The following is a 13801-nucleotide window of genomic DNA, read 5'->3' on the forward strand; positions in this document are numbered from 1 at the left end:
AAACAGCTAGTTATTAATTAATGTGGGCGTCATATCAGTTTATAAGACAGTAAACATACTACGAGTGCTAATCAATTGCCACCAAACAGGATCTTGGCATATTGGACCCTAGTTTAGTTTTTTTGTAGCTGTTACGAAACTTAAATCACGAGATGGCGCCGCTATAGGGTCCAGCTTTTCCATTAGTGACCAATCAGCAGCAAGAGAAGGCTACGTCATCATTAATAATATTACCAAACATAACACGGCAGCGATCCTGTGAAAGTATAGATAATAAAGGTTTTGAATTTGAGTGTTTCACCGTGGCAGAAGATAATTGTGACGTAAAAGTGTCTGTGTGGAAGTACTCTCGTAGCTAAGAAGTTACTTTTCACCAAAAGGGGGATTGAAAGGGCTGGAACAAATCGTTTCCAATTCGAAGGAAAAATGTACAGACCTACGTAACGCCACGTTTCCGTGAAATCTGTTGACGTCGTGTTTTTATATTACCACTGGCCTGAATCTACAAGAAACGCACCACACCAGAGGTACATTACGAATTTAAGGAGAATAATTGTAATGAAAAATGCCGTCCATCAGTTTTTTTTTCTTAAAAATATTTTAAACCTCGTGGTTCCTATACATACCATGTGAGGGGAGGGGGCAAATTTTACTTGTGGTATTGCGAGTGAAAACAATCAATTCTTTACTTTAGTAATTCTAACCACAACATCATCTCGAGACAAGGTTGTTCGGGAAACAACAGTTTATAGCATTTTTTCATATAGTTGGTATCTGCCAAGAAAGCATTAACAAGCGAACACTGGCGCAAGTTCGAACATGTACTAGACGTGACCTCAGTCAAGAAGCTATTGAGTTGAACGTTTCGCTGCACTTTACTAATGCGACTAGCAACTTATATTCATGTAATAAACTTGTTGGTCCTTAGTGTGAAGGGACAGAAGAAAATCAGCATCTATTTACAAAAGATAAAAAATACAAAAAAGATGTATTTCAACGTGGTGTTCCTGAAAGCGGAATAGTGACGTCCTAAAAAGAAGACACGTCTAGTTACTCCTTGTGCGTGGTAAAACTGAAACATGTGCTCCTAAAAAACACCTTCTAAAATAGGTCATGTCTAAGATTCAAATGCATATGGAAACGTTACGAATGCTGTAACACTGGCTGACCCTGAAGCTGTCTCAGGGCACACAAACTCTTAAGGACAGTTGAAAACTCTTGTTTCGAGTAGACATTCTACAACTTCTGAAGTCAGGATTCGAGACTCGGTAACAAGAAAGGTTATTGTCAGTAATTTCCAAAACAACAATATATTTGGTGCTAAACGAACTGAGAAATCAGATCTATAATCCATTGGAAGACGACAGCATGACACAACGAACTGACAGGCGAAATAATCCGCCAACAGATCCTTCCGTGGATGGATATACGCATGTGGACACAACTCCAAATCCAGATGTTTTACCTGATATACTAAACTCTCACCTACCCTATACCTCCCTTCCTTCGTCTTCCAGTAGACGTTTACCACCCCCAGCGCATCCTCCACCACCCCCACCATTACCTTATAGGACTCCTGTTTATGTACCCGCTAGACCTTCGATTGCTCACTTCCCATATTCTTCTACGGAAGAAGCATTACAAAGAGGAATGAACGGATTCCGACCTCTTCTCTCCAGAGGACGAAACAGGTCTTCTACGAGAGGTATCATCCACATTGTCACTGAAACATCAGAAAGAGACGAACCCAAACACTGTTGTGGTGTGGCTTTCACACAAACCGTCAGCATCCGATGGTTCATTATAATGATTGCATTCGTGGGTGTCTGTTGTGCTATTGTTGGAACAGTGCTTGGAGCACTTAGGGCAACAGGACAGGAACATTTAACAGTTTCGTTGTTAATGATCGGTAAGTTTTCAGTTGTATTCTGTTAAACTATAGCGTTTTGTTGTCATTTTTATAACGTTAATGTGTCTTTACATTACATATATTTTCATTAAAAATTTGGATATCTCGCTAAAAGAATTAAAAATACTATGCTATATATTTTCACCAGTAACAAAGCGTAGAGCGATAACCAAATTTTGCTTGAAACGCTAGGCTTGCAAAGTGATTAGAGACCGAAATAGTATTTGATAATAAATGAGTTGTAACTAACTCTCATACTTTATGATGGATGGGTTCGTTTCTTCTGTTACGTAAACACTGAAGCAGGTTTTATTCCAGCTATATCACCAGCTATTTTATCATCTACCCCATATAAGTATGCTTATTGTACGAATACATTGTTACAATTTGGAATTCAGAAAACACTGGGTGGAGAAGGGTTAGTTTAAATAGCTTTATCCGAAATGTAACGTGACAACACACTCATATCACGTTTTAAACACTGTATTGAGTATAAATTTATTAATGTTATTTTAACAAATTACACCTTTCTTTCTGTCTTTGTTGGTCGAAATTCAATATACCAGAATGTGAACACGAGGGTTCATGGGTCAAAATCGCGCTTCGAACTTAGTGATCGTGGGTGTGTTACAAGAATAAGTCATATCACTCAGTTCGATTAGAGTAGTCCAAGAGTTCACGATGGGTGAAGTTGACTAGCTACCTTCCTTTTAGTCTATCAGTTCAGGAACAGCTAGCACAGATAACCCTTGTGTAGGTTTTTACCAGTGTCCGAAACCAACAAATAAACGTATTTTTCACACATACACAAACCAAATATGAATATACCCAGTTTTAAATTATTGTTGCCGTATATGACAACATAAGTCCTATAAAAATTTAAATAGACAAAGTAACTTTATAATAATTATTATTTAAGTTTAATATATTTGCATCTTATTTATTTATATGATAAAATTCGTTTAAGTAGCATTGAACATTTTTACATGAGAAGGCAGTCCGTTGTTTCTTCAGTGAATTAATCTGTAAAAACAACTGTTTTACTTGTAAGTTACCACTTTATAATTAGAGTTCATTGTGTAACTACTTAATGTTTGAAGAATATATATATATATATATATATATATCATTTTCCGTTATCACTATAGTAAAAGGCCTTACTGAAGATGCGTATGATAATATATTATACGTATAACCATTTATAGAATCAATAACTTTTACGTAAGTAGGGTTGTTGAAACATATTTCTAGGAATGTTAATATGATAATATTTCATGGCCAATACCCTAGTGTAGATAAAAATCTTCAACACATAATTGTAGAGCTATGACTTAAAACATGTACTAGTGTACAGTTATGGTGTCTAAAACCAGATTAATGACGTCAACAACTTAGTTATAATTGTGGAACAGTTGCATTTAATATTACGTCATTATATTTATTTTCACTAGTAGGGCAGGCAAGTTGCTTGTAATTGCTGCACGTGTTCTAAAGTAACAATACACGTGGGTATTCTTTTACGCAAACTTGGAGCAGCGCTAGTATAATTTATTCTCTACAATTAAGCGACGGTACTGCATAATAAATAGTTGATATTATGCTGATTCGTATATACTTTTGGTATTCAGATGTAGGACAATGTCATTACATAATATCTGGAATTAATAGACTGTATTTATTTTCCTATTTTAAGCAACAGAAGGTTATTGAACTCCTCAAAAGAAACGAGAAATGGAAATGAAAGAGGGTAAGGAATGGTGAGAAACGACACTTGCTACACATACTAAAATTGTGCAAATAAATCTTAGTTTTATGACCTGTTCCTTGTCCTGTGTGATCAGATGGAAGTTCCAGTTTAAATAAAAATAAAACAGAAAAAAAGTCAAGAAATAAGATGTTTATTACTCTGAAAATGATGACTGTGAGCCCAGTTTAAATAAAACATTTGTGCTCAGGTCACATTGCCCTTAAAGGCCAGAATCGAAACGTGCCTTGTAACATAACACGTTATTGCTACTAACTTGTCAGGCTATGTTTTTAAAGCACAAAACAAAATTGGGTCAGATTTGAAATTTAGCCTGAAAGTTTCAACGGAAATGAAGTATATAAAAGCCAATAATACTACTGGAACATAGCTGTTTAGGGGTTCAATAAGCAGCAAAAATAAGCCAAATTACTAAAAATAGCAAGAATTATTTTGATTTACGATTTAATAACACGAAATATTGTTATGTATGACATAACTTTTCCATATCTGACGCACGACTCTTTCCTTGGAATCGATTTCTATGTTTTTGAACCACATAGCAACTGGAGTGAATCAGTTTCATTTCTTAGTTTTGTATGTGGTATTTGTTCATATAAGAAACTATCTATACGAACTTTTATAGTAGGACATCTTTTTAAAAAAAATTACTGTTTAAGTTATATCAATATTAAAATACCACAAACTAACTTCGGTACGATTAAAAACTGAGTATAACACTACCAGTCAATATTTAGAGTTAAAATAAACATTCCATTCTTTCTGAAAATATAAAATAAAAACTCAATTATCAACACATGATAGCAATGTTGTGTCGTTAAGTGTGACGTTAAGAAATGATTATTCATTATAAAGTCAACAAAGACTTTGCCAAAATGGTATTGAATCAAAATTGCAGCACAATATCATTCCCATCTTAATTAATTTAGGGTTTATATATTGTGACTTTAAAAAAATACGAAAAAGCACACAAGTTGTTATTGACGTAATTTCCATCACTAATATTAGACATATTGGTTTCTAATGTTTCACCATATTTCAGCGTTTAAACTGTAAGCATTTGAAATGTATTCTACTACATATATAAATAACTTTTCAATTAATATTTTATCTCTTATCATCCAGCCCGAATGACGAGTACCGATATTAACCTAAAGGTCTCTTGGGCAGTGAGTGACTTGTGGGAAGTAAAAGATATATTTGAAATGCTATTTCTACACACCTGTGATTTTGAATGAGAAACGTACAAATTAAGTGGAATGTCGGAAGAACATACCTGTATTTGACGTAATTATAAATTGTACGCCTATCGGTTTCTAATGCTTCACCAACTTTATACATTTAAACTATATATTGACACAATAGTTCTGTAACGGGTTTAATATTTTTGTAATTGTATTAAGATTACCGAGCGTGAAATTCAACAATGTATGATGTGTGAAAGATGTTAGTGATTGCCAGAATTGTTGCCAGTTGAACTTTATAGACTCTCGCCTTGATGTCCATAAACCGAGAGACACAATATTGTTGGTCAGTATACTATAAGTCTCGGAAGCTATGAATGTGGTTAACGCTTATTAATCAGTAGATAATATTACCAGGAACGTTTATAGATTTTGAATATTACGAACCGTTCAACTTCAGAAAATTAACTTCGGACGTTCGTATTTCTTCGAAGCTATGGCATAACCTCAGCAGGAAAAACAAACAAACAAAACACTAGTGTGTGAAGAATAGAGCTAGTTAGCTTGCATTCCCGTCAAGTGAAGTGTGTCTGTGTATGAACATAAAAGTAATTCGCGCCTTGTTGACCTGGACCGTTAATAAATATTCAGTTTTATACCAGGTAGAAGACTGGATATTGTTTGTGAGTTTGTAAAATGTTTGTATATAAATAGTTATTTATAATAACCGTCATTATAAATTGTATTTTTTGTATATTAAAATATATTTGTGTTAAGAAAATTGTGTGTATTAATTTTGTTGACAAATATCATAAATTTGAAACATATCGATATTTAATTAACTTCTAAATTAAAATTAAAGTTTCCAGCTATTTGAAACCGTAATACGTAACGTACATAACATAATAAATCGGAGAATCGTCCGTGATAAATTATGATACGGAACAGTTCTAAAAACGTTTTAATGTAATATTCATGTTGCATGTATTAACGCGAAAAGAAACTTAGGTTGAAATGTCTTGTTAACAAAGGAGTGATTTATTAACTCAGTACCATAACTATATATAAAAGATAAGTTTTTTTCCCTATTTTCCCATAAATGCGGTGGAGGATACTTATGCCATTAAATCCAGCTCGTAGGTAGGTAAATAAAACCTTTTTATTTCAACGTGGTAGCTCAGCTTATAATCTGCCTTGCACTTGTAGGCCTCAATTCTAAAGTGAAATATACTCACACTAATTGCAGCATGACTTATCACAAATAAACTTCACGACTAATCGATCGAGAAACTAAATATGTTAGAGAACTAACACTTACCGAGAAATTTCAGTGAATAACTGGAATCATACAAACTGAAAGAAGATTCTATGCATCAAGAATTCTCATATTCATTGTTTATCCATGTTTCTCGATCAGTAATATTAATGAAGAGTATATACACTCTATAATTACTTTTATAAACTTGCTTGATATTAATGTCTTGCGCCCTCTAGCTAACATCTGAATTAAAACATTGAAAATACAGTTGACAGCAGTATTAACAAAAATACTGTTGTATGCAAATTCTGTACATTTTTTAGTTGTAGAAAAATTAACGTAATAAAAGAAAATCGTTGTAGTGAACGAATCCTATATTTCATTTTGTTGTAGCTTATAACTATGTAAGGTTAGAATAATCCATTATTAAATGCAAATTCACAAATGCTCTAAATTTTAACAAACTGGTATCGTAAACCAGAGATGTCGTTAGGTACTTAGATTAAAAGATTTGGGAATTGGGCCCATAGGCGCATGAATTTTCGAAGTTTTATTATCGTGTCAATCATGATTTTTCAAGATACCAGCTGGGGAACGGGCCCCGTGTGCTAGCGCCTAGCGATGCCTCTGTCGTAAACAGGTAAAACAACTGTTACTTGAACAACGTGTATTGAATTGCAACGTAACCAGAAAGTACTCGTAAGTGCAGATTCAGTTTGTACTATCGAATTTCAGCAAACTGACAATGTAATGACATAAAGTAATTTTAACATGAAGATTCAGTTAGTGGTGGATTTGAACAAACTGGTAAATGTAGTTACACAGAAAAAATAAGTTCAGATCCAAGTTAATCTGTGGATGTGGACAAGTTTTAATGTAATTGAATGAATAAATGTTCATACATCATTTATTGTAGATTCTCTGAACGCAAATGTAAGACAGACCAATACGTGAGTGTTTGTTATATCTTGTGTTAACGTTTGGTTTTGTTCTCAGTAATGTATGTGTGTGTGTTTCTTAAAACAAAGCCACATCGGGCTATCTGCTGTGTCCACCAAGGGTAATCGAACTCCCCGGTTTTAGGGTTATAAACCAACAGACTTACCGCTGTCCCGGCGGGGAGAGGGAACGTTATTAGTAATATATAGTTTCAGTTATTTTTCCTTTAGCTCTCTTATAATATTAAAATATTGTGATTATAAAGCAGCTTATTTTGTTTCAGAGATACACAAGGACTGACTGTACAAGCTGTTCATAATTCTCAATTTTAGAAGCGATAACGCTAGAATATCCTGTCTCGAAATAACCGGTAGTACCGAAGACGGCGTTTTATTGTACATGCCGAGTGAAAACCGTGTTATAGTACAGTGCACTGACCTACACGAAGCGTGTGCTAGGCTACCGTCGTAACTTGTTCGCTTTGTTTCTAAGCGTATCCCAAACACATTACTACATAGCAAGTTTTCGCATGCTACGTGAACATAGCTTTAAGTCTGGCAGATTTGTCCGCAGGAAAACGAAGCCTAAATGCCAATGTACGACATACATTAACTTCTAGAGAGAAGCGTTTCAAGATCTTTTGGGCACTTAACAACCCGATTACCTTGAAACAATAACACATCACGCAAAGGGAAAATACGTACAGACGCCATTAAACATGCACATGCATATCTGATATACATGTAACTGTTACCTGTATTCGTATTTATAAAATAGTGTCAGTATTTATACATCTAAATCTAACAATTTGCCAATATTTATAAACCTAAGAATAGAACCAACATTTATTCACATGTATATCTATTATAGTTAGTGTCAATAATACGCCTTTTTAACAACGTCAGTGTTTATAAACACACAAATATAACATCATATTACCCACCAGTTATTTTACAAGTGTGTATATTCGTTGGGCCCACTAAATCCAGGCCCGTGTTTTAAAGCCCCCTATCCCCCCCCCCCCCCGAAAGATAAAAGAAATAAATATATGAATTTTTTGTTACACATTTTTGTATGGATGTGTTTATTTTACTCCTTCACTAAATGTGTATTTAATGGAGTTTTATAATTTAAGGAAGTTTCACAGGAATTTGTCTTAAACATAAAACATTATAGTCAATATAGTATTTCTGATATTGTGATCGAGTTTCATTATTTCATTATGTTCAAATTACTTTATAATCTTTTTTTGGTGAACATTTCATTAAGTCTCAATTTGAGAATGCGCAGGCCTGATGTGACATGTTTCTTTTTTATCGCTAATAACTGTCGAAGTTTAAGAGCCGTACGGGTTAATCCCCTCTTTTTCAGGCCTAGAGGACATGGTTAATCAGGTACTGAGCATCCATGTTAACTTCTTTCTTACTTTTCCAAGAATGCCAATAACAAAATGCACTTGTTAAATGCTGTTAAAGGGTATGTTCCTGCGTATCGTTGCATGTTTATTATGTATGTATAATTGTTTGTATAAGTTTACTCAGTGCTTCTAACAGCAGTCTTTTCAATTGGTTTATAATTATTGAAATCTTTTTTTTTTTTTTTTTACTTGTAAGTAGGTTTCATTACTGATACTTTTAGTCCATGTTGTATTTTCTTTTCTTCGAAAATTAAATTTAATAGGTATGTTAATACATTAATATTTGGTTTTATGTATTTTAATTGTGTACCATCAGTATCCAATCCTTTATTAATATCCATTAAATTTACTATATTAATAACTTCTGTTATTGGAGAGAAGTAAATTATATTAGTCTTTGACGATATATTCTGAAGATATTTTTTTCTATTTGTGACATAGTTATCATAATTTTCATTATTATAATTACTCTTAGAGTATTTATCTTATTCATAAACGTTCTTTTAAAATTATTTGTGAAATCTATAGTACTTAAAAGTTCACTTTATTTTTTCTTCAAGTGATTCATCACTTACATAATTATTTACTAATTCATTAATGTATTTCTAAATTTCTTTCATTTTACCCTGAATGCCAGAAAATGTTATCATATAATCATTTTTCATTTGCTTTGTAAACTGTTTCATTCTTCTGATATTTATACTTATGTCATTATTTATCCTTTTGTCTTATCACTTCTAAAATATCAGAATCTATCCAAGGTTAATGCTGTGTATTCCTGTTTTTTATTTTGATATCAAATGTAATTTTGAATTCAATTTCATTTAACATTCAAACCAATTTTTCATACATTATCTCAGGATCTTTTAATCTCAGGAACTATCCCCGATTAGGCCCGGCATGGTCAAGTGTGTTAAGGCGTGCGACTTGTAATCTGAGGGTTGCGGGTTCGCATCTCCGTCGCGCCAAACATGCTCGCCCTTTCAGCCGTGGGGGCGTTATAATGTGACGGTCAATCCCACTATTCGTTGGTAAAAGAGTAGCCCAAGAGTTGGCGGTGGGTGGTGATGACCAGCTGCTTTCCCTCCAGTCTTACACTGCTAAATTAGGGACGGCTAGCACAGATAGCCCTCGAGTAGCTTTGTGCAAAATTCAAAAAACAAACAATTTCGAAATTTAAAATATAAAGACTGGAATTGTAAATTGCAAGTGATAAAACTTTATAATCATTTACCTCAACAGTAAATAATAATATTTCTTCATCTTTCAAATTTACTGCCCTCGGTGGCACAGCAGTATGTCTGTGGGCTCAAATTTCTAAAAACTGGTTTCAATACGTGTGATTGGTAGAGCACAGCTAGTCTATTGTGTAGCTTTATGTTTAATTTTAAACAAACAAACCAACCAAATTTATTTTCACCAGTTTCATAAATAAAACTTTTTTATTAAAAAAATTAAATTTCTTCTCCTTTATTGCTTGTACATTTAAACCTTTTTTAATGGTCTTCCATTTTGGATTTCATGTTCCCTTGGAAATCTCTTTGTGATTATTAATATATCTAACAATATCAAAGCTTCACCAGCAACTGTACAAAAATAGTACCTCTTATTGTATTAATAATTTTAATATGGAGTAGATTGAAAAATATTGCCTTCAATATGTTTTATTTTGTATATAACATCATTTATAGTATCTCATTATCTTGTTGTATTATCCAATGTACCTTTATATTGCTTCTTCATTCATACTGTTCCAGATAATTAACTTGAATGAATATATATTTAAAATTAAATCGCTATCTTGGGTATTATTGACCTTCAAATGTTCCACGTCCTTTTTCAATATTTTCATATCTTCTGCATGTTTGTTATGTAATAGGGATATTTTATCATACTTAACTGACTAAAAGTTTATGGAATATTGATTTTATTTGTGTCCATTCTATTTCATCCAATATGTTTAATGTTTTTATATCTTGCACCAGAGTAGTTACCGTTGAATTCAGTTTGAGCAACAGAAGTTGCACAGTCATTGCAGACTATGTAAATAAGAGTAAATTACACTTTTATTAAATTATTCATTGCCATATTGAGGTAGTACGATAGAATTATTCCTTAAAGCATTAATTTGTCATAGTCACTAGAGTTTAGCCTCAAACGGATTAGTGGGAGGAGGAATTTGAATGTTAGCTATTAAATTGCTTAAATGAAGTGATCAGCACAATCTATTATGTTTTTTTCATATACCGGAAATAAATAAGTAAATATTCTTTGATAGATTGTTTAGGCAGAATATTCATGATGAAACTTTGCAGAATGGATGGCAGCTGCCTGTTGTGGAGATGCAAGTGTAGAGGATGACGTTTCTGAAGTCTTCTGTCTGAAGACGAAAGGTGGAAGACTTTCGTAAGGTCATCCTCTACACTTGTGTCTCCACAACAGGCAGTTGCCATCCATTCTACAAAGTTTTATCAAATAAGTAAATAATTTTCAAAGTTTATTTGGTGAGGTGCAACTATTATAGTTGCGTAGAACAACAAGCTACCAAAGAGCGGACCTGCCATGGCTTAGTGGTTAGGGCAATTTGCTGGCAGTGGGTACGGATCCACATTATTGGAAATACACTTTCTTTCAGCTGTGGGGGCGTTATAAAGTTACAATCAATCTCAGTATTCGTTGGTGAAAGAGTAGCCCAAGAGTTGGCAGTGACTGGTGATGATTAGCTGCCCTCCCTCTAGTTTTATACTACTAAATTAGGGGCAGTTAACGCAGATAGCCCTCGAGTAGCTTTGCGCGAAATTAAAAAAAACAAACAAACACATCGAGATGTGGCTGAGTTTTTACAATCGTCTCTTGACCTCCAGTTTCATTAGATTTTAACGAATCCATTGTTTCAGCAACATTTTCATTTACTAGATTTCCTTTGTTACGTCAAATTATATTTTTCCCTTGTTGAATAAACCATAATTTTCCGATCGTTTACGGATATTTGACAGTGGCAAAAGAGGTATGACAATTTTTAGCCTTAGCCATACGTCTGTATGTTGTCTCTGATAATCCACTAAATTGGTAATGAATCTACCCTTATAAATTCTATAACATTTTACATTTAGAAGCCGTTTCATGAGTTATTTCTTATTTTAATGTATGATGTTTTCAAAAAATAGATAAATAAAAAACTATTTTCACCATAAAAGCTTTCAGTTTTAAACTTAGACGAAAGTATTAGTCATGCCAATGTAACCACACTTGTCGTTAGGCTTTAAAGACGTTTAGTATTCCTTATTATTATAATAAAAAGTAGTGATATTCTTAGCAAAATGCAAGTATAGGTTGTGTGTTCGTTCCATTTAATTTAACAGTAATAGTAACTTCACATGAATTCTGATTGAGAAGTTAAAATACAGAATCAAACACAAAAGTTGTAATGGTTTATAAATAAGACCCGAAACTCGAGCGCTTGAGTTTTGGGTCTCGTTTGAAAACTAGTAATCGTACATGTTCAGTCAATATCAGTTAGAGGTATTATTTTACGAGTGTGTTTTAGTACCTGTAGTATCATTTGTAATTGTAAAGTTTCTTTTAGCGTCAATAAAACACTGTCAAATCTCATATTATATGTACAACATCTTAGCAGGTCTAATAGGTCTAATCAGTATCATTAAAATCTTGGTATTTTTTAATAATCTGTATATTTGGTATCTATAATAGTGTCGTCCTTACATTGGCTCAACCTGGATAAACACTGAACATAATTAGGGTATGACCAACATTTATGTGTGTATGTAATACAAAAACTGTCTGTACTAGTGTGAAAAATATTACAAGGATTTCCTCTATTCTGAGTCCAGCAGTGTGGTCAGAAAGGTCGTTCTTTTCGCGCGCGCGTTTCAGTTGTTTACGTCATGAATTTAATTTTTGTATCAGTTTTTTTTTTTTAATTTTGCACAAAGCTACACGAGGGCTATTTGCACTAGCCGTCCCTACTTTAGTAGTGTAAGACTAGCGAGTCATCACCACCCACCGCCAATTCTTGGGCTACTCTTTTTCCAACGAATAGTGGGATTGACCGTCACATTATAAGCCCCCACGGATGGAAGGGCGAGCATGTTTGGTGTGACGGGGAATCGAATCCGCGACCCTCAGATTACGAGTCCAGTGCCTTAACCATCTGGCCATGCCGGGCCCTTGTATCAGTGAACAACTTTTGGGAAACAGAGAAATATGTTAGAAAAATTTTTGGAATTAACTAGAAAGTCATGCCTGAAAAGTAATATATAATAAATAAAGCAAATGTTTGTCTAAGGAGCAATGTACAAACCCCTATCATAGTCGACAAGATAAACTTGATAAGCACAACCTTCTGTAATTGTAACGATGATTTTTATTGTTTAGGCAGCGAGTGTTTAATGTTATTATATCCGAACTTCTCTAAAACTGTATTACACATAAACGTGGTTTTATGAGCGAAACTATGAAGTCCAAAATTTAATAATCATTTATTAATGAATTTTGTGGGCGTATTATTCCATTAAAGTTTTAACTGGAGATGAACGGTATACATATCGTTTGATAGTAACGTATCTGTGTGGTTCTATACTGATACGCGTATACGGATGTAATATTGTTTGTGGAAAAACGCATCAAACATTGGTGTAGTAAATAAGGTTTTTGTTTATAAACGATCTTTACTGTTCGGTAAGATATATATTATATCTCTCTCTCTATATATATATATAGAGAGAGCGGTTTAGTTCTTTTTAAAGTTTTGTATCATATATCAAAGGTAATTAACTGCCTTCCACACAGCTGAATACAGACAAAAAAAGGCAGGTCAGACTTTGTGGGCTCAACTACTAAACTCCCAATTCTCCTCAGTGCTGGCGAGTTTGACATTGGCGTCGGGATCTTGCCCGATAGATTGAATATCTACATTAAGTTTTGGTTCTTTAGCCCCAAACATTATCTATTATGATTTGAGGATGACAGCTAATGCTGGTTATGGAAGAATAATTTCGAATTCTGGTGTCATTATAAGGTTGTTGTATATATGTATGTATTTGTTCAGTTTGTAGATCTAATAACGATAGTAACTGGACAGGCTACTTTTGCATCAGCAATATGCTGTTTATTTAGTTAATTACTTGTATTTCGGTAAAAGAAAAATATATACAAATTCTATTCCTGATACTTCAATCTTATAAACTCACGTCAATGAAAAGCTGACTTTTATTTACAAAATAATTAAAGTAGTTCAAAATAACAAAGAGCACAGAAACTGAATATGAAGAACTCAACGTTTCGAGGGTATCAGCTGTGTTTTAGCTCA

The 13801-nt window shown here is 33.5% G+C and overlaps 1 protein-coding gene across 1 annotated transcript in view; it reads left to right on the top strand.

Moving 5' to 3' along the window:
• The first annotated feature begins 230 nt into the window (after positions 1-230).
• The window catches only part of LOC143255238 (uncharacterized), a 42182-nt gene continuing 28611 nt past the window's right edge, over positions 231-13801 (top strand). The window contains exon 1 of the mRNA XM_076510580.1: positions 231-1909. Coding sequence (XP_076366695.1) covers positions 1369-1909 — 541 coding nt within the window. The 5' untranslated portion in view covers positions 231-1368. The remainder of the gene's footprint in view (positions 1910-13801) is intronic.

The sequence above is a fragment of the Tachypleus tridentatus genome, chromosome 7 (assembly GCF_004210375.1).
Source record: "Tachypleus tridentatus isolate NWPU-2018 chromosome 7, ASM421037v1, whole genome shotgun sequence".
In the NCBI taxonomy this organism is placed as follows: domain Eukaryota; kingdom Metazoa; phylum Arthropoda; class Merostomata; order Xiphosura; family Limulidae; genus Tachypleus; species Tachypleus tridentatus.